The 20,641-nt window shown below is 54.9% G+C and overlaps 8 protein-coding genes across 8 annotated transcripts; 3 read left to right on the forward strand and 5 right to left on the reverse strand.

The window, feature by feature from the left end:
- Positions 1-254: 254 nt before the first annotated feature.
- On the forward strand, positions 255-1,100 carry T310_0518 (Thioesterase family protein; the record flags this gene model as incomplete). Its single annotated transcript, XM_013476575.1, has 1 exon — positions 255-1,100. The coding sequence occupies one exon, from the start codon at positions 255-257 to the stop codon at positions 1,098-1,100; it is 846 nt and encodes a 281-aa protein (XP_013332029.1).
- A 230-nt stretch (positions 1,101-1,330) lies between these two features.
- T310_0519 (uncharacterized protein) lies at positions 1,331-2,236 on the reverse strand (the record flags this gene model as incomplete). The annotated part of the gene is made up of 1 exon (XM_013476576.1): positions 1,331-2,236. One exon carries the CDS (start codon positions 2,234-2,236, stop codon positions 1,331-1,333), a length of 906 nt encoding a protein of 301 aa, XP_013332030.1.
- A 1,154-nt stretch (positions 2,237-3,390) lies between these two features.
- Positions 3,391-6,205, reverse strand: T310_0520 (Alpha,alpha-trehalose-phosphate synthase (UDP-forming); the record flags this gene model as incomplete). Its single annotated transcript, XM_013476577.1, has 2 exons — positions 3,391-6,106; positions 6,183-6,205. 2 exons carry the CDS (start codon positions 6,203-6,205, stop codon positions 3,391-3,393), a joined length of 2,739 nt encoding a protein of 912 aa, XP_013332031.1.
- A 918-nt stretch (positions 6,206-7,123) lies between these two features.
- Positions 7,124-8,365, forward strand: T310_0521 (uncharacterized protein; the record flags this gene model as incomplete). Its single annotated transcript, XM_013476578.1, has 2 exons — positions 7,124-7,691; positions 7,761-8,365. The coding sequence occupies 2 exons, from the start codon at positions 7,124-7,126 to the stop codon at positions 8,363-8,365; spliced, it is 1,173 nt and encodes a 390-aa protein (XP_013332032.1).
- Positions 8,366-8,966: 601 nt separating this feature from the next.
- On the reverse strand, positions 8,967-10,017 carry T310_0522 (uncharacterized protein; the record flags this gene model as incomplete). The annotated part of the gene is made up of 2 exons (XM_013476579.1): positions 8,967-9,493; positions 9,567-10,017. 2 exons carry the CDS (start codon positions 10,015-10,017, stop codon positions 8,967-8,969), a joined length of 978 nt encoding a protein of 325 aa, XP_013332033.1.
- Positions 10,018-11,543: 1,526 nt separating this feature from the next.
- Positions 11,544-13,769, reverse strand: T310_0523 (C2H2 zinc finger protein; the record flags this gene model as incomplete). Its single annotated transcript, XM_013476580.1, has 1 exon — positions 11,544-13,769. One exon carries the CDS (start codon positions 13,767-13,769, stop codon positions 11,544-11,546), a length of 2,226 nt encoding a protein of 741 aa, XP_013332034.1.
- A 996-nt stretch (positions 13,770-14,765) lies between these two features.
- Positions 14,766-15,229, forward strand: T310_0524 (uncharacterized protein; the record flags this gene model as incomplete). The annotated part of the gene is made up of 2 exons (XM_013476581.1): positions 14,766-15,103; positions 15,133-15,229. 2 exons carry the CDS (start codon positions 14,766-14,768, stop codon positions 15,227-15,229), a joined length of 435 nt encoding a protein of 144 aa, XP_013332035.1.
- Positions 15,230-16,775: 1,546 nt separating this feature from the next.
- On the reverse strand, positions 16,776-19,592 carry T310_0525 (uncharacterized protein; the record flags this gene model as incomplete). The annotated part of the gene is made up of 1 exon (XM_013476582.1): positions 16,776-19,592. The coding sequence occupies one exon, from the start codon at positions 19,590-19,592 to the stop codon at positions 16,776-16,778; it is 2,817 nt and encodes a 938-aa protein (XP_013332036.1).
- Between the last annotated feature and the right edge of the window lie 1,049 nt (positions 19,593-20,641).

A 20,641-nucleotide genomic window follows, 5' to 3' on the forward strand; every position in this document is an offset into this window, starting at 1 on the left:
CGGAAGAGAAGCATCTCGTCTTGGGCTTGTCTTGATTCAATTACTTTATATCATTGGCATTCTTCTTCGTTGTATATACGTACGTACGTGCATGTATTTGATGTAATTATTGGATTGTCTACATTCATATCTACCTCATACCTACCTACCTCCTACTCAACATTCTACTCCGTCGGGAAAACCCCTCCGAAAGAAAGGCTTGGTCGTCAACGTTTCACGACAGGCGGTCAATCTGCTGTGCTACACACAATACAATGTCACATCGGGACCATGACACGAAACAAAACACTCCGAATGGCAAGAACAACAGCAACGAGACAGGTCCCGTCGTGGTCGGCGGGCACCACTACACTCCGTCCATGCCCCCGCCAGGCCTGAACACGCCGTACGACATCTCCGCCGAGGAACTGAGCCACTTCCGCTCCAACGCCTGGGCGAAATCCCTGCTGGCGTCGGCCCTGCGCGACGGGGCGGGCGAATACTTCCCCATCGCGACGTGGTCGCGCGTGCCCAAGCCGTCGACGGGCGAAGACGGCTTCTTCTCGCAGACGCTGGCGACGCCGTCGACGGTGCCGTTCGTGCTGACGCTGCGGAGGAAGAATCTCGAGCCGGTCACGGCGTCGTTGCCGAAGGAGCCTCCTGCGGCGGCGGATCCGAAGCAGAAAAAGCCCGTCGCGCCCGACCGTCCCCCGGATACCATCACCCTGATCACGCTGGCGAGCCCCGGGGTGTGCGGGCACCCCAACACAGCGCACGGCGGGCTGATCGCCAGCCTGTTCGATGAGGTCATGTCGTTAGCCGTGGCGCTGCATATGCCGCCGTCCGCCAATCCGTCGCTAGGCTCGCAGTCGCGTGACGGGTTGATGTTCTACACGGCGCAGCTGAGTGTGCGGTACAGACAGCCCGTGGCGGTGCCGGGGCTGCTGGTGATCCGGTCGTGGTGCGTTGCCCGCGACGGACGCAAGTACTGGACGGTGGCGCGTGCACTACAGGAGGAGGAAGGCGACAAGGAGGGAGGACAGTTGGAATCGGCCAAGCGAAAGACAGTACGGGCAGAGGGGACTGCCATGTGGATTGAGGTGCCGTTGTCAAAGTTATAGCCGGGGTGAGCTGGGCTGCTGTCTGGACATACATGAATACATAGAGTAGAATTTCCTCCATTTGTATATATATAGCAATGGCATGCCTTGGAATCTGATCGTATGAATAGTATAGCAGAGACCTATTATTAGTCTTAATATGGTCCAGTCCTGGCGACGAATCAACAATCTATGGATCTATCATTAAGTAGACATCCGTATACACCAGACAGTGTATCAGGCCAGAACTACTAGATCTTCGCCTTCGCAGCCCCTTCGCCCTGGCCTTGTGCTTGTCCTTGTCCTTCGGTTTTATACGGCAGCTCCCTCCCCTTGAGATTCCGACTCGCACTCACCACCAAGCCGACCTGCGTCGCCAACGCGACGACCTCGCCGCGCTCATCCAGCACCACGACGTCGATATCCGTACGGCCATTGCGGATGCTCTTCATCGTGACGCGGCTGTAGAGCCACTCGACGCCCGTCGTCGGCGGGAGGCGTTTCTTGAAGTCGACGTAGAGCGTCACGGTCGGGAACCAGAACGGGCCTCCATCATCAGCAGCATAACCAGCAGCAGTACCGGCATCCTCCAACCCCTGCAGCGTGAGCGGGGAGAGATCGATCAGGTACGCCACCGCTTCATCGGTCCATCTCCCCTCGCCGCCCTTGGGGCCCAGCGGACGGAATCGCGCCCACTGGTCGATGATGCCCCATCGTCGTTGTCGTAGTTCGGTATCAGCAGGGCCAAAAACCTCGGTATGGTTCCATGCGCGCCGGAATTTGGAGAACCGCTGGGAGACCCGCACCCAGGGGCTATCCGGTGCGAGACGGACGTCGCCTTTGCCATTGCCATCGCCAGTATTACTAGTAGTAATAAACTCCGGAGGACGCAAACTCGGCGGAGGGGGATACACGGTCCAGTCCGAGTCAGTCGACAGCCCGACTTCAGATACTGGATCCGAGACGGTGATGTACCCTGCTACTTTGACGGAGTGCTTCTTCTTCTTCTCGCCATCGCCAGTCGACGACGTCTCCTCCTGCGACAGCGTAACATGGATAGTCGACGTCCTGGCGCCCAATTTCGCATCCTGCACCGTCAGCAGCGCGGGCCCCGCGGCCGTCCGTCGCAGAAACGTCAGCTGGATGCTGATGGGCATGGGATCGGAGTGGTGGCGCGTCGGATGGGTGTGCTTGAAATGCGTCGTGGCGAGACGGTGCAGGACGGCCGTTGTGTAGCCGCCATGGGGGACTTGGAAAGAACTCGTCAGCAAAAAAGAAATTCACTGGTTACGTTGTTCATATTTGTATCTAGGGCATTACTTACCGCTCCCAATACACCACTCCGGACTCAGATTCGCAGAATAGGTATGCGACGAGAGGGGCGTGACGGCGATGGCGTCTTCGAATTCTTGCGTGTGAGGCGGTGTCATCTTATATATTCGCCTTTTGTGTTTCTCTTTATCTATCGACAGGTCGCTCTATAGTAATGTATTATTCGCTTGAACATTCATTCATTCATTCGCCTGTCAGGCCCAGGCAGTGTATAAATAACGTCAGCGTGTTTCGTTTCGAACACCAAGCAGGATTGACCAAATGTTAATATTGTAATTAACTCAGGTCAGGTACGAAAGTATTGATATTAGAAGGTAGGTAATTGGACGAGGAAAAAAATACGTCCATTCGATGAATATCAATATTAGTATTTAGTATACTCCGTAGTAGTGACAATTAATTAATGAATTAATGATAAGTAATGATGAATCTGGCATTATTACTAACGCTGGTTCAATCAATTAACCTCGGCATGTGACGCGGCTGGGCCCGCTGGGGTCCCCGCAGCTGGTGGTGGAGAGCTGATTAGCTAATAATACTAAAAATGGTTGCAGACGTTGTACTTCAGAGTACTGTATTTATTGAGTGAAGATGCTCATGCTCATGCTCAACATCAAATCTACAAAAAATCATGCAAATCGTCGCATGCGTAAACTCCATCAAGATCCTCAACGCCGGCCGTAGCCCTCCCTGCTTCGCTGCTCAACTAAATAGCCGTTCGTCATTTACTTCGTGAAAAGCCTGGAAAAAGACCGGTGTATATCCCGGCGCCAGGGCTAGTTATAGCCTCGAGGAGTGTTGTCGTCGAACGGTAAAAAAATGAAAAGAATAAATCACTTGCTAGCAAGTCCTGCAAGAAACAAAATCGGACGTCTCCGGCAGAATTGAAAGCCTGCCTAACTACATGCAGCCAGTCGCTGCAGACAAGACAACACACCTATCCAAGTCAGCACGCTGGAAATAAATACGAAAGATACATCTACCCACCAGTCACTCCCTGCGTCAACGTGGCCTTCGCTTCCGTGCTTCTCGACCCCAGCGTCACCGTCATCACATTCTCAATCGCCTTGGCTTCCGCCAGCTTGTTCGCCCAGCGGAATACCACTTCGTCTTCCCGATTGTCCCCCACAACCAGCAGGAAATCCGGTCGGCCATCGTCGTCCTCCGTCTTGCTCCTCTCGATGGTGTAGCGCCATACCAGCTCCGCCGCCGTCGCCTTGTTGGTGTCGGAGGTCTGCACGACCAGCGCCCCATCGATCGGCGTCGCGTGCACGCGCTGGCTCGCACATGCGTCGTTGATATGGTCGGCACACTCCGACGCCTGTCGAGCCGCCGTCACCTTGTCCTCCGCCGAGGCATAGTGGAAAACGAGCGAGCAATGCCGCTCCTCGATCCAGCTGCCCTCGGTCCGCTCGCGGAAGTAGTTGAGAATCCCCATCGCGCCCGACTTCCACACCTTCGTATCACTCTCCTGGTTCAGCTTGATCCAGCTCTCCTTCTGCGGCTCGCGCACAAAGCAGCCGTTCTCCGCGATCAGTCCCAATCCCGCAACCCGGCGGAACAGTCGCTCCATCTCCTCCGGCATTCTCGAGCTCATCACGTAGACAATGTTCCTCGGATCCTCGACCAGGTCCGTCAGCGTGGTGAGTGCCCGCTGCGGCGTCGTCAGAATAATGCTGGTCGGAGACCCCCACGAGGCCAGAGTCCCTTCATAATCCAGAATGAAAAGCCGACGGCGGGACTTGCGGTAGTTTTCTTCCAACTCGTCGACAGACAGGCGTGGCACTGCCATCGTTTCGCGCGATGAGTGTTCGTTCCAGACCTTGGACAGCGTCTCGCGGAAGGACTTGACCCAGTTGACCGTCGAGTTCTGCAACACAGCATCATACAGCTTATGCCACACCTCCTCCCGTTCGGCATCGCTCATGGACAGCGCCGTGTGGATAGCCTCCGCGCATTGACGGTAGTCCCAGGGGTTGACCAGCAGGGCATGGCCATCAAACACCGACGCACTCCCGGTGAACTCGCTGAGAATGAGCGAGCCATGCGCCTTGGGCCCGTACTTCCCATCCTGGCAGAAGACAAACTCGTGACTGGTCAGGTTCATCCCCTCGCGGAGACTGGTTATCATCAGAGCATCGGCAACGGTGAGGAGTGCGAGATACTGGCCAAAGGAGAGGTCCTTCTTGAGGAAGACGAGAGGTTGATGAGCCAAGGTCGAATGAGTCGAATTGATGCGCGTGGCGATGTCGGTAATTGCGGTTTCCAGCTCCATCTGCTCGGTGGTAGAAGACGCAACTTGAATGAGGACGACCTTGTCCTTCCATTCTGGATACGTATTGAGGAAGAGTTCATAACTCAGCAGTTTCTGACGCACGCCCCGAACCGTGTCGAGCTTGTCCCGCGAGACAATCAGCCGCTTCCCCTCGTATCTCTCCGCGATCAACTTGACCCAGTGATCGACGTCCGGACTCTGGCGTCGCTTGTCCCACGACTTGGGATCGATGCCGATGGGGAACTTGCCCACGTTGACGAAGCGATCTTCCAGCTGAATGCCCTCGTTCTGCGCTTCCACACAGAGGATGCGACTGCACGTCTGCAGGAAATGACGGCAATACTCGTCGGTTTGGAACCCGACCAAGTCGGCACCCAACATGCCCTCCAACAGCTCCTTGCGGGGTGCCAGACAGCGGAAGACCTCCGACGAGGGGAAGGCCACATGGAGGAAAAAGCCGATCTGCGCATCTGGCAGCATCTTCCGCAGCATGGCCGGGACAAGCAGCAGATGATAATCGTGAATCCAGATGGCATCGCCGCGCCGCCAGTTCCTGGCGATGTGCTCCGCAAAGGCCTCGTTGATCTTGACATAGTAGATCCACGAGTGGTCCTCATACGCCTTGCTCTTGGGGTTGTCGGGGATCTGATAGTGGAAGACTGGCCACAGAATGGTCTTGCAGAAGTGCGAATAGTGTCCGTCAAAGTCGATGTCTCGGACATAGACGGTCAGCGACTCGTGTTCATTCTCGAGCGTCTCCGCGATCGTTGCCTTGGTGTCGTCGTCCAATGCATCGGTCGGCATGCCCAGAGTGCCCACCCACTTGATGTCCTCCAGTGTGCCAGAATCTCTGGCCGAGCGCACCGCGTTTCGGAGGCCACCATTGCCCTGCTCCGCCGGCACGATCGTCCAGTCAGCGCGGGAGAAGGAGATGGACCGGTGGTGACCCCTCAGTTGCTGTTCCTGGGCCTTTATGGCTTCGATAGTTCCGCGCTTGGGCTCCTGCGGCAAGACGGGTTCTTCGTGCTTGAGGATTGATGGCGAGGGCAGGGCGATGTTGTTCTGCGGGCGGGGTTGGGTGAAGGAGGAGGTCGCGCCCCAGACGGGAGAGTGAGCCTCGCTCTGGGCCAGGCCATGGAGCTCTTGGGGGGTGGACGCAAAAGGGTATCCATCCTGCTTGTCGAACCTGGAGATCTGCGGGGTGAAGATGCGTTCATGCTCCGTGGTCGCCCCGGGCGTCAATCCCTTCTTGGCCAAGTCATTCTCACGTCTCGCAAACAGACTCACCGCGGGATTGCGCACGGGAGTCGATGGACGCACGGGAGTCGATGGCCGGGAGGATCTCGATCTGGGACTGCCAGGGTAGGATCGCTCGCTGGGAGACTTGTCGAGGTGGAAGTTGACGGTATAAGGGAGAAATCTGTCGCCGTCAGCGTATCGATGAGATAGACGGAAACTGAGCAAGGAATTGGCAGTTTAGCAACAACACAACATACAGAGATGCAATAAAGACAGTCATGGTGGCTCGAATGGCGGTTGACTTCAAGTGTATTACTGTATGTACAAGGCGTGTAACGCGGTGGTCCCGTGCCCCTCAATTCCAATCTAGGGCGCGGTGCAAAGCAGGCAGACAGCAGGGACCCTGCAGATGACGTCTCACTGCCCGACCGTCTGCAGTTGAGAGGGGCAGCAATAATGACTGACGGTGACACAGGAGAGCTCAATCGAGGGTACGGCGTAGGACTCGACGACAGGATCTCTCAGTGACAGGCATGGCGGTGGAGCAACATTGTCTCGACTGCCAACTACGTCATGTGAAGAGAAAAAAAAAGGGAAAAAGTATCCGGGCGGGCCAAGCCAGCTGCTACTAGGAATCGTTAAAAAGCCTTTGGGCAGCTAAGAAAACAGCAATGTAACCAGGTCGAGCGCCCGGAGCAGCGTGGTGATTTATGGCATTGTGTGGCCTGGGACGAGGGCCGTGATGTCTCCATCCAGGGTCTGGTCCCCCGCCGACCATGGCAAATGCCCGATCGGGCCTCCATCAACGGAGATGATATCCACGGTGTGTCGTCGCCCACGCGTCCATGCCTGCGATTGGTGGAAACGACGCTCCAGCTGTTGGTGCAGGGACGCCGCAGGCTGGATGCAGTTAGGTACTGGGATCAGATGCGTCACAGCTGCAAGCATGAGGGCCGTGGTGCCTGGGCTGGCTGGATTCGTTCTTCACTGCCAGACGCCGACGAGGAGCATCCAGGGCACGGCGTTCCAGGGAACTGCCGCACTTCCGCGACCGGCCACGTGACTGACGGCTGACTAACCAGGTCGCTCTCAGCTGTCGCTCTCAGCTATGGTTCAGCTTGCCACCAGGAAATGAAAAAAGAAAATATAGCAGTCGTACACATGAAACTGTAATCCTCCTGTATGTAGCTCTCGACTCATGCCCCTCCGCATCACGTCCGCGCCCGTCTCCGGCATCAAGAAGAGAAAAAGCTCTGCGCCGCGCGCTCGCCCGTCGCCCTTTGCTACCCATGCGCGCTCCAAGCCATCTGCGCGCGGAAGCCAGGAGGCGGGCAAGTCCCTGTCGGGCGATGTCAATGATGGCGCCATAGCCGACACGGAACCGCTGCCGGATCTCGGGGCGTCGCGGTACATTGCAGAGACTGCTGCCGTCCGGGATGTCATCCAGGCGATACGCCATATCAAGGACTCGATGTTCGAGGAGCTGCCGGCACGGGCGGGCATGAACAGCACGCGTATCGCCCAGGTCCTCAATCTGCGACGGTCGCTGCCCCCCTTGGTCTCCGTCGCTCATATCCACACGCTGATGCAGGCGCCCACCCAGGTCGAGCGAGAGATTGTCGACCTGGTGCGCGCCGGCCGTCTCCGGCGTATAATCGTGCCGGGCAGAGGTAATGATGCGGCAGGGTTGGGAGACTGCCTGATTTTGACAGAAGACCTGAAGGAACTTGTGCAGAACAGCGCTGGCCTGGATCAGTCGCTCAAGGGTAAGGAAAGATGGTGCTTCCCCTGCGAAATGACGGCCCTTCTCCGCTGACATCGTCGTGGTCGGACAGACCTGTTTCTGCACATGCTGGACCAAATGGGCAATTCCTCGGCGATGCCTGCTACCGCGTTCTCGCCAGAGGAGTCGAGTGCCTTGGTTCGGGCCGGGTTTCTCGTATCGGCATCATCTCTGGCAAAAGGCTCGTTGAACGTGGCGTCGCTCCCGGCCGTGCCTCCATCTCTGGGGGCAGCCGCTGCCAGCCGGAGTGAGAGTGAGGGTGATCAGCAGAAGCCCGAATCAGGCGACAGAGGCCATGATTCTCCCCAGTCCCGGGCGGCTACTCTGTTCCTGTCCCTTCCCAACACAGGACCGTACCTCCGTTTGCTGGGCGCCGGCCGTTCGCATCTGCTGTCCCTCTTGAAGAAATCCAAGTATCACGAAGCGCCGTTGTCTCTTCTCCGCGACCGCTGGGACGGGGCGGTGGAAACGGACCGGAGCTACTCCCTGGCCAAGAGAGCTCGAGGGGAGTCGAGCGGCGTGCTCCCGGGCCGGACCAAGAAGTGGAAGGAATTGTATGGGATGAGTTTCCAGTGGGTGTTGGAAGAAGCCCTGGGTGCGGGACTCATCGAGCTGTTCGATACGGGCAGCGTCGGTCCTGGCGTCCGCTGCTTGTGATCACTCCATGGATGTGGACAGAAATCAAGAGAGAGACAGACAGATAGGTCTCGCGAGTCGAAGGATGACCTGTCAGGCTAGGCGATGACGGGCGAAATCAGGACAAAGGAGGCCATCGGAAGAGATGGACCTTTTCGTGCATCACGTGTGCCGCCCATTGAGAGCCTGGAGGAAGAGAAGGCGACCCTCCTTCCACGCAGCTCTTCATTGAGAGCTTTACAGCGAATGCCAGCACTGCCATCGGGACTCGTCCGCGACTGAGCCTATATCGGACAGATGGTCCTAGTTCTCACCATGGGGTGGGATGAACATGGCCAAGGATATATACCAGCTCCGTGATACCATTTGAAATTGTCTGAAAAGACACTGTGACTATGACTGGCAGCATCGGCGCATACTCTACAGAATATATAGAATAAAGAGAGAGCTAGAGAGATAGAGGATCTATCTTACTGCAGACCAGACCGCGTCCACTTCGAATGCTCTGTTTCTACAACAGAACAGGTGTCTTGCGCGGATAATTGCTGCCGCAGATGATTAGATATTCATTCGAATAGGGTATATATATCTCTATCTATACACCAGGATGGAATCGCCTCATTCATTGCTTCTTCCTCTGCCGGGCAGTCCAGTCAAGAAACAACCCCACATCCGCAACGACCGCCTTGGGCACTCCACCCATCGTCCAGCTCCGCTGCACCCACTGCGGGATCAGCCCGCCTGCATCGGACGTCGTGGCCATGGTCCACTCGATGTTCTTCCGGTTGCTGCCGTTGTTAGTAGCGGAGGACGAGGAGCCTGGTGGTAACAACAGGACCCGCTCGACGCTGGCGTACGAGGCAAAGATGGTATTTTTCGGCGTCGTCGATCTGATCTGGTCGCGGATGGAGTCCGGCAGAGGAGAGTCGGATGCCTGGGCGGCAGGATCGTGCGTGAGGGGGATTTGGACGGTGAAGAAACCTTGCGAGGGCGTTTCGGAGCCGCTTTGTTCTGTCGCTGGGAGGACAGCGGAAATGACGAGGGAGATGAACGTGCGTGGGGAGATAAGCGCGCTAGGGTGGAACGTATGCGTGATAAGATTGACTGGTTGATTGATCGATTGTCTGATTAGATATGATGTTCCTCTCTCTAAAAAAAAAAAGATCGGTGTATATATTGAGGCTATAATACACGATTTGAATGACTGCGCGGATTAACTAACCATGCATATGAACACTCCTCCACCCGCCTTCGATCTCCGCCTGTATCGGCCATTCTAGCAGATGCTCCACCGCCGTCACACTTGGCGTGTAAGCCATCTCGTTCTCGGAATGGTTCTCCCTCAGGCCCTTCTCGAACTCCTCCCACGTCGCGGTGCCCTCCTCCGCGGCATCGACGTGCACACTCCGCCGACAGACCCAGAACTCATTGTCGATTGTGCCAGTTGAGAGCTGCACCTTGGCCGCGGATGGGGAGGACGATCGTAGTTTCTTGTCGGTCTTGAACGTCTGCGGGATGGTGGTTGCCACGAGGGTCTGAGTCTCAGAGAGAGCAGAATGGAGGAATGTCTCCAAGGACGGGCGAAAGGTGGAGGAGGAACGATCATTCAAGGATGGATGTGGGGGAAGGGAGGAGAATGGAAGGGGACGAAGTCGGATGAGGGACGAGGGCATTGTGCTAATCACCTGACCACCGAAGAGTAAAACTGAAGAAAGTCAAGAAAGGGGGGTAAAAAAGCTTGGTTATTATGATGCTTGTGAGAAACCTCAGGGTTATTGGTATCTGGTAGTTTTGGTGGAGAAGATGAGAAAGCGCAGCATGAATAATCACACCTGAGGTTCAAAGGTGAGACGCGGACCGTCTCAGCAGCTCCGTCCACAGCTTAGCAACTTGCCTAAGTAAACGATTTAGTGTTGCTTGCCTCCATGTCACATACTCCGTAGATTGGCCAGCATATGGTTTTTCCAGGAAGAGGCGACTGGTAAAGATTTATTCACAATTGCATGTGAGGATTATACTCCGTATCGAGATAGTAGACAGACCAGGTAGATCCATGGATCGATAGGCGGTGGATTCCTTTCGGGCTTCTTATTGGTGATTTTGCTCATCCATATCACCTCTTTCCTCTCTCATCGATCAGCGTCCACCATATAACTGAGAAACAAAGGGTCAAAATGATTTGGAAAGCACCTTCTTTATTCTTGGTCATTGTGTTCAATTTCGTTTAATTCAGCATAGCACAAACACATACATGCACACATACATACAATAGATAACCCAAAGGCAAAGAGGGCAAAATAGTTTATAAAAGGAAAGAGTAGAGAAAGAAATTGCAAAAGTCACCAGTCTTCTTGCCCTCTTGTGCCCAGCTAAATCAACCTGTTCCCTGAATCCCACCTCGTCCGTCCGTCGGAGAAAAAAATCGAAGGAAAATACGTGGAAAGGTACTGCAATATCAAGATGAAATCATGCCCATTATCAAATACCGGAAATCGTTGAGGGGGAGAGGAGAAAAAAACCAGAGGAAAAGCAAAATTTTGCTTAGTTTTACACTCCGTACACCCGACCACCTCCTTTTTGAACCCAAAAGGAGCTAGGGGAAAAAAAAAGGTCATACCAAACCCTAAAGGAATGAAATGTAGAAGAAAGAAAATAGAAACAGGCAAAGCGAACGCCAAGCCAACAGGACACTGACATGCATATTGACCAGATAAAAAAAAATCTCCAGGTCGAAAGGGAAAGAGAAAGACAAAGAGAGTAATACACAGGAAGAATGCCTTGCACCCAAGAACCTTGGAAATATTAAAAAGGATATCATCAGGAGCAGATACGGCTGAGATGCTCCGGAGATGACATGGAAGGAGAAGGCTGGGGCAAAACAGGGGTCGGGTCGTCTTGGTCTGTAACGACAAGGAATTTCATCTTCTCTTCTCATTAGACACGTCATGCAACTCCGCTGACTCTCCTATTCCGGATCGAACCACAGACGACCCTTCACGGAGCGGGGCTCCATGAGGATTTCCGAATGATCACATCCCACACCCAATAAAACCGACATAAAATAAGAGAAGGGGGTATATAGGAAAAGAAAACTAAAAGAAAAGAAAAACCGTCGCGCCAATACAATCGAAACCGGCATCAGGATTGAACATCAACGTAACTTGCTCCGGATATATTTTCTCTTTCCTGGTTACTCTCCTCACCGCGTACCGCTATTTCCGCCATTCCCTTCTCCCTGAGCCTGCTGTGGAGGCGGAACCGTGGAGCTTGATCCCGAGTTCTGTGTGGCGGCGATTTGTGCTCTCAAAGCCACGACTTCAGTTCGTAATATATTTAATTCGTTATGTACGGATTGAATGTAGGCCCATAACTTATCTTCCCGGCTTTGCTCCGCAGTGCCGTTGGGATCCTGAGGCCCCGACAATGGACCCGTCTGACCGGATTCGCCCCCAGTTTGGGGAGCAGCTGGGGTGCTATGGTTGCTGGAATGACTGTGTGTCGCCGTGTGTTTTGTAGGCAAAGCGGAAGGTGGTCCTTGAACGGGCCCTTGGTTGTGCAGCGGATAACGGGCATCTGGAGGATTGAGTCCAGGTGGAGGAGGCAGCTGAGGAGCCCCCGGTTGGGGAGGTGGGAGACCCAAAGATGTTTGCGCGCTACCTGTCGAGGGCGGTGCCGGTCCGGTCCTGCTATAGTGTTGCTGCTGTTGTTGTTGCTGTTGCTGTTGCTGCTGTTGCTGTGGCTGCTGCTGCTGCTGCTGTTGTTGTTGCTGTTGTTGTTGCTGCTGCTGCTGGTACTGTTGAGTTAAGCTGGGAGAGTGGGCGCGATGTTGCTGGTGCAAGTGAATGTTAGCACCTTCGGACCCGTGACCAAGTTGGTTCGATGCCAATGCATTCGGTGAAAGTGGTTTGGGACTATCGGTCATACTATGGGCCGGGAAACTCGACGAGGAAGGATGCCCGGGTGGGGGGAACGTCATCGCCCCCGTCTGAGAAATCGGCGAGGTCGATGAGCTCGAGCCTCCATGACTGGTCGCCGGAGGGAAGAGACCGCCGGGAGGTGGAGGTCTGCTGGCGGCAATGGGAGGATACGTGCTTGGCCCTCGAGACTGGAAGGCTCCAGAGCGGGGGACAGGTTCTGTCGAAGGCGCATTGTGCTTCCGAATGCTAGGCATGTTCAGTCGCCTTTCATCTTCTTCATCCATCCGCTCCGGTTCGGTATACATGAGACCATCCATGGCGTCCTCGCCCCCCCCAGGCCCCACGTCCCCATAGTCCTCTTCCCCCACGAAGCTTCCCATACTTGCTCGCCGCCCAGCACATCCTCCCTGGCCTTTGTTATGACGAGCCAGGGCATCTCCTCGGGCAAACCTCCGACCACATTTGGGACAAATGTGGGGTCGTTCGCCAGTATGCAGCTTGGTGTGCCGTTTCAGGTCATGGAGCCGCCGGAATCGAGATTGGCAAGTCTGGCAGACGTACGGTTTCTCTTGACTGTGAGTGAGAAGATGGCTCTTGAGGTTGTGGTGTCGCGTGAACTCGGTCGAGCAGTAGGGACATCGATGCTTTTTGGCCGAGGGAGATCGTGGGCTGCCCTTATGGAACCCTGAATTGGGGAGGCTTAAGCCGCGGCGCGGATCGCCCATGCTGACGGTGGGCATGGGGTAAGAGAAGGCTTTGTTCGCATCTTCCGGTATGTCGTGCGTCTCGTGCGACTCGTTTTGGGGCCGGGATCGGTCGCCATCCTGGGACGCTGTCTCCTCGATCGGGCCGGGACTTGCCACGGTTGAGCTGTTTATCAAGGTTCCCGAGGTCGTCGCTTGATCACCGGAACCAAAGGTGTCTGCAACGGCGCCTGGGCTCCTTTGAGGATCCACTTGCATTTCATCCGATGACATCTGAATCGACCTAGCAACGGTGTCCATCGGCTCACTGAGTGTATTGGACGCGTTCGCCTGGTCCTGTGACTTTTGGTCTTTGTCGGCACTGGGCCCGACGGCCGCTCCCAGGGCTTCTCGAGCGACCTGGGGACTGGCCTGTTGCTGCTGCTGATGTTGTTGTTGTTCCCGATCCTTCTCTTGTTCGGACGGCCGATCAGCCGGACCGGCCGTGGTTGTGCTCGCCATGCGGGGCGACGATGAAGGTCTTGATGCCTCTATCCCGGGAGAAGGAGAGGTGCGCAACCCGGCGCTGGCAATCGAGCTCAAATGTGATTCTGGCTTCGGGGGGGAGGTCTTTAGGAAGGAGATTTGCTCGGGCGGCCCGCTAAGGATCGAGCCAGAGGTCGCAGGGAGGGGATTCGAGATAGCAACGGGATCACTACTGGTTTGCATTGACCCGGCCATGAACGCACCACCGTATCTCGCGCCCGCCGGTAAGATACGACGGGGCTGATGGGAAAGAAGTCCAGATGCTAGACTGGTAGTCATGTCAGCCGAAGCCCAGGTAACATGCAGTCAGTGACAGCGACACGAGTAACGACCGCAGGGGGGATTTGGCAGGAATGAAAACTGGACGTCGGATGAGGGCTTCCGACATGGGGAAGAGTCTTGCGACAGGCTAACCAGGGCCTTCTGGCATGGAGGAGGAAGAACCAGGTGAAAACCAGCAGTACATGTACCGTTACTTACCAACGCGTAAGGCGGCGCTGTGTTCCTGAAGCGAGTGTGGCGCAAGCTGACGGATTCAGCTTCGCTCAGGGTTTGGGTGGATGGTGGAGAGCAATGAGGGTCACGCAAAAAAAAAAGCCCCGAGGCGCAGGAAAACAAGAAAACCGTAGACGATTCAGCCCTGCGGCCAGAGCCTTCCTTTCCGCAACGGCGTCGAGAATCCCCGCAAGCTAATTGAAACGGGCCATCGAGTACTAGGTGTGTATACCTCAGACTTTTTCGGCGGCAGCGGAGGCGCCAGAGAAGCAGGCTGGAGACAGCCCAAGGTCGCGGAGGAGACGGGGAAGCGGGCACCGGGCGGTGGTGGCAAGGCCGATGGAAAAAAAAATCAAACAGGACAAAAAAGGAGAAACTACCAACGGAACGGGAAGCGGCTCGAGGAACACAAAAGAACGAGTCGAGCGTTAATGGAGAAGGGAAAGGACAGGAACGGATGGGGAAAACGAGGATGTTGTGGTGTGGGATCAAGAATCGCGATGGGCGAGGGCTGGACCTGGTCGAGAGGGACAATGACGGGCGGAGAAGCGACTGCAGCACGGCCCCGTAGCGAGGGACCTGAGGAGCAGAGCCGCGAACCGCCAGACACGCAACGCGGCAGAGGCACGACAGGAGCGACAAGCCAGAGGCAGGAGGGGAGGGGAGAAGAGGAGAGAGACCGTTATCGGTGGGCGTAGGAGTGGCTGAGCACTGGCAGGAGAGGCAGACAGAGGCAGGGCAATTGGGGAGCAGCGAGGACTGTTGGCAAGGACAACCGCAATGGTTTGGTCATTAGCCCGCGAGCAAGCACCGGGGCTGGCTTGGCTGGCTGGTAACTGGTACAGTTCTGTCTGTGACGTGACAGCGGCTCGGCTCAAGGCGGAGGAGGCTGGTGCGGCCCAGCACGCAGTTCACGTGCGCCCCGTCACGACACATACAGTACCGCCCGTATTGCTGCGTCCTGAGTGGCCGTGTTCTGCTCAAAGTCAGGCCAGCCTCGGAACGCACATCCTGCGCATCCTCCCGGCGAACACCTATCACTATCATGCGGCAAAGCCATCTCGCCGTGATGCTGGTCCTGTTGCGGCCCTGGTGGCTGATGGCTGGTTTTGGGCCCTGTGAGTGGAGCCCTGCTAGTGGTCCACAGATCCCGTGGAAACGGACGCCCGCTGCTGGGATTCGAGGCTGGGACGAGCATCGGCTGTGCAGAGGACCAGGGCAACGGAGCAGTCGCTGTCTGTTGAATTCAATTGACGAGGAACCGGGCCTGATAGGACGATAATGCGAGCATAATCAGCATTGCTCCTCGTCTGATGCCCATTCCAGCGAACAAGAGGCGCAGCAGAGCACCTCTTGGGGGCCAAGCCCGACATCCGTGGTCCGCCCGACAACGGTTGGTCCAGGGCCCGTGGGCAGAAATGCGGCTGTGTTGCTGCTGGTCGGCCTATCCGTGGCCGCTGCTGGGGCATCGCGATACATCAGACCACGCTGTGACGCAAGTGCTCGAGAAGCTGCCTGTGTCACCAGATGGATCCAGGGGCCCGCTGCCGGAGCGGAGTGCTGATACAGTGATACTACTTTAAGCGCGGAGGACCACCACCTCGATCCAATGAGTCTTGTACGGAGTAATCTGTAGAACACGACCAGACTGAGAGGTGGATCGAGGCCGAATCCAGCTGTTCTGAAAGGTCCTAAATAAAGTGCTCGACAGTCCATCCATCCAATGATCTATCCTCCACCCAGCGCCAAGCTCCAATTTTCAGCACAACACAGTTTTATTTGCGGCATGGACCGCCGCCAATGATGAAAAGAGCCTTTTCGCGATGAACCATCTCTCAGCCTGGGCAACGCATCGCGAAGACCATCCCGTATGATTGGCTGCGCGAGGCAGCGAGGCTGACGCGTGACACCGCGGGGTCGCCGGATGCTTCCGACCCAGCGATCGCCTCGCAAGTACCGGTACCTGCACGCCCGCGGCAGCACCCATAGCAGTCGAGGTACCGGTACCTCCTCCCTGTTTGTGAGCTCATCGTCCATGATCCATCAACTACGGAGTAAACAATTTCCACTCACCATTCCAGCCCTGCCAGACTGATTCTCATCTTTGCCTTGTCAGATCGATGATTTACCATGTCTCTGATGATTGACAATCCCCGCCAGGAGCAACCCCAGCTCGTCTCGCTTCCATAGCCACTTGGTCTGGATCCTTCCGGTGGCTGGTTGCTTTGGTACCCATTGACTGTCCCGTGATTCCAAGAAAAGCTCCCCGTTTCTAATCGGAACGAAACTGGGTGTGGCTTATGGGACACCAGCAGCGCCATACCCAACTAATGCGCTACTCCAGGTTACGCAGTCCTGCAGAGATCGAAAGCCATGGCTCCATGCTCGATCATTTGATGATGAGTGCACTCGAGACTGGAGAGAATCAGAGTCGTGACTGGGTCACTGCCCCCCTCGTAAGGCTGACCCTGGTGCAGGGGGCCGTTTAAGTCGTCGATGATATCACAGGTACCTAAGAGTTCTGCTGTTCTCCCCTGTCTCTTATCGGACCGTCTTATGACTTGCTGCTATGTCATTGGTCTACCATGTTCCAACTGAAGAAAAGGGAAATGAATTGTTTGATATCGTGCCTCTTGTGGACGCGAGAGGGAAAAAATAAAGAGGAAAGACAAAAGACTGCTAGATTGATATCAATGGTTCCCTCCGTACGGTTCCTTGAATGAATCTTGCAACTCCTAACTCGGTGGACATCCTCGCTACCTGTCTAATCTTCTAGCTTTTCCTCGGCGTCTATGCAAGATGCGTTGTTTTTCTCTTGCTAACCTCGCCTTCCTCATGCTGTTCCGTCCGCTTTCTTTTCTCTGCCTGCAACGCAGCTCCACCAGCAGGCTCCTTCTCTTTTCCTTTCTTTGCTTTTCCCCTGGCTTCCTTGGCCGCTTTCTGTTGCTCGACGCGCCTCCTCATCTCCTGAGCGGACATGGTGCGGGCTTTGCACCGGCCTTGTCCTTGCTGTTGATGAGCGTTCGAGTCCGACTCTTCCGGCGTTGAGGGTCCATAGTCATCATCGTCCGTCCCCGGGCCGAGATCAGGACTGGATTGTTGACAATATGGGCATTCACATTTCCGACCTAGCAACCGAAGGGCGTCGCGATGGGTCAATTGCTGATATCGGTAGCCAATGGTGATTTCCTCGTCTTTAGAGATGTTCCGATCGGCCCATACTATGACCCTGTTACGGATGGTGCTATCAAACGCCCACTCGGCATTGTTATGAGGCCGACAACTGTGGTTGAACAGAGCCAAACCGGGAAAGAGGTAGAGGGTGCGGAATGATGGGTCATGCTTCTCCAAGGTATCTCCTTTTTCTATATTTTGCATCTGTGTCTCTATGGTTCCGGGGTCTTTGTGGTGTTCCCTTTCCATCGTGTCACCATCTTGGCGACGGCTTTGGTCCCAAGGAACTGCGCTCAACAGCAGTTTTCTCAAAACCATTTGGATGACCCACGTGTCGAAGGTAAGATCGCAGAAGATATTGACTCCCAATTGAAGCAGAATATCAAATGGCACCTTGATATTCGCCGCCAACGTGAAAGGGAATCGGTCCCCTTCCCACTGCTCTTCCCCTTCCAGTGGGAGGAGCTCGTCGATCTCATGAGCCAGCAAGTGCGGATTCCCTGTTCTCTCTCGCCGCAGGAGGGTCACGTCAAATACTTCTCTGAGGAGCAAGCTCAGGACGGTCCCGTGGATCTCGTTATTGTGTGTCAGATACTTTGGGTGTTGCTCATCACCAGCGCGATATGTATTCCAATTAGGTCGCATCGCGTCATGCAACCATTTCCAATTCTTACCGCAGACGCGGAAATGGTACAGCTCTCGGGCGATCTCCAGACAGCTCTTGCTTGCTGATTCTTCATTGGAAGGTGCGGCAGGGCAGAAGACAAGCGGCTCTGCATCGTCTTTGTTATTGAAGACACAAGCACAAAAATCGCGATGGCATCCGTCGGAAATGTCTTTGCGTACGCCCTCGCTGAACCTGTCCGGAGGCTCGCTGACCTCGGACTTGCAATTATCGCATGGTGGCAAAGTAGGCTGACCTCTGTAGGCATCATCGGGTCTTCTGATATTCAAATGGCCTCTCATGGATGGCTCGTCTGCGTAGATGATCTGTCCCCGGCGAATGTCCTGGGTTGCATAGACGCCCAATTCTTTCTTCGTTCCCCCTTTCGGCCTTACCTCACATCGTTTCCACGGCATCTGGTTGTTGGCAATGAGTTCCTGATTGAGCCGTGCCAGAAATGACGGGCTGGTACGATCCACGTCTTGCACACTGTAAGGGTATGGTCTTCCGCCAATATTTCCTGCCCATCTCTCATAGTAAAAAAGGGCGCCGTTGTTCCGTCTCCTTTCTTCCCATAACAAGACCCGGCGGTCCGTCATGTCCATCCTCTTCTCAAAGGCCCATCTATCGCGATATGGCATGGCTACTCTCTGGAGAAGATAGCCTTCCATGATCTCGTAGTCATGCCAGCATTGCAGGGCCTTGAGACTTAGACTCATAATGTTATGGAGTGCTTTGCGCAGCGTAGGAACGAAGTAATTGACGCCATTAGCATCGCGCATTTTCTCCAACGCCGGGGCACGGGAGCCATCGTCGTCGGGAGGGATGTGCAAGATGTGTTGCTCGATGCTGTGCCACACTCGAGTGTACAGGCCCGGTTGCCGGTTTCGAGCAAAAGGGTCGCAGAGAATCTCGCAAAGAAGCTGGGCGCGATAGGCGTCCCCCAAAGCCAGGTCAAGATACCCCATCTGGTAAAAGAGATAGGACCGACTGACCCAGTAAGCAGGGTTGTATGGACTTAGCAGGATGGCCCAGGTATACATGTCCAGCGGTCTCAGGCGGCCATGTCTGGTGATCTTCAGCATGTAATCCTCCTTTCGTGGAATGCCCCAGGATGACAGGTCCGTTCGACGAAGAAAAGTGGCCTTGACTTCGTCGGGCGACGCTCGCCGCCGTTCATCGTCATATAGGCGTCTACGAAGTTCCGCGGCCTTTCCCTTGGTGTCCAGCCCTCGTCTTTGTAGCTCATCTTGGAGACGAGCGATAGTCCAGTACCGCGCCTTCAACACGTCATGACCCTCAATCTCGATCTTGACATCGTTGCCATCCTCTCCTGTTGCGTGCGCCTCCCCCTCCTCCTTCTGCGGTCCAAATATTTCCTCGTACGACCAGCCTTCCTTGGTCTGCCCATCGTCCGCGAGTTTCATCTGGGCATCCTCATCCCAATCCTCGTCAACAATGGGCATCCTGTGGTTGCGCATCAGATCCTCATAAACATTCAAGGCCAAGACGTCGAGCGTGTCGCGGAACTTGTTGTCAGCCTCGGTTCCGGGACGTGGGAAGGGATGGTCTCCCGTCTCTTTCAGCTTTTTTCCGAGGACGGAGTCTGGTAGCGACCACAGACGATACGCCGTCTTGGTGTCCTCGTGAGTTGGATATGGACCCCATTCCACCTCGTCAAACAGGTCTGGCCGCTCCGGATAGGGAGGAGGCCTGATAATCTCGGGTGGATGTTCACGCCACACCTGTTCAGTCCAGTCTCTTGACATCCCTTGGTTCAGGTGGGTAGGAAAGAGACAAAGTCTGACGAGTCAGATATGCTCAAGCGAAAACTGCCAGATTCTATATCCTTGAAGTCTGTGAGACACGATCTGTAGAGTGATGGAGACCAGCAAGCTGACATGTCGAAGAAAGAAGGGGGGGGGGAAAAAGAAACACACTTTATACGTCTTCCGTCTCACATATCTACCAGAGGAGAAGACAGAGAAATAAATAGAAAATCGCGTGACAAAATACAACCAATTGTGAGGCAGGAAGCGTGTGCAGACAGTGAATGGAGACTGACAGTCAAAGAAAGCCAGCTGTTCATTTTCTTTGTCAATAGGCACATATAGTTAGAGAGATATCTGCTCTCTTTATTTATGCGACCAGAACTGGACATTTGTGGGGACAGACCAAGATTGCATTCATACAATTGAGCAAATCAATCAATAGAGCCTGGTCACCAAAATCCACAGCTGTGATTCAGAGTTTGTTGTAGTTGTCAGCTGTCTCCTGCATACTTTTTTTTTAAAGCAATGCATGACATCAATGAGTTTTCATGAACCAAGTACCAGTGTTAAAGGATGAGAGAATTTCAATTTGGCAACTGCCCATATTAGTTGCGCAGTCAGTTATTGTATCATAGCAATGTCGATCTGAGAAGACGGTAGTCCTTGGTACCTAAGAAGGTAGTTTTGCTCTTAGGGCACTGGTGGAGACTTTAAGGTCCTGCAGGTCATCCATGGATCAGACTAATTTAATTAATCTTCTGTTTACGAGCAGTTAGCCCTCATTAGGTAAAATTAATTCGTATTTCGTACAGTACAGTCAGCTCAGCCGCGATCACGGTGGCCTGTGCGGTGACTCGCAGCTCTCATCCCTTCTTGCGTCGCTTTGAATTATTATTGTTGAGATTGTGGTCACTATTTTGCTGCCTGCTGAAGGTGGAGCGCTGACTGGGGCATTTTTCTTCAACGATCGTGGCGCAGAACGAGCAACGCGGGTGTGGAGATAAGTGACGCAGCCTGATCGCTCGAACCCGCCGCGCAGACCTCCA

The sequence above is a fragment of the Rasamsonia emersonii genome (assembly GCF_000968595.1).
Source record: "Rasamsonia emersonii CBS 393.64 chromosome Unknown ctg1118621759682, whole genome shotgun sequence".
NCBI lineage: Eukaryota > Fungi > Ascomycota > Eurotiomycetes > Eurotiales > Trichocomaceae > Rasamsonia > Rasamsonia emersonii.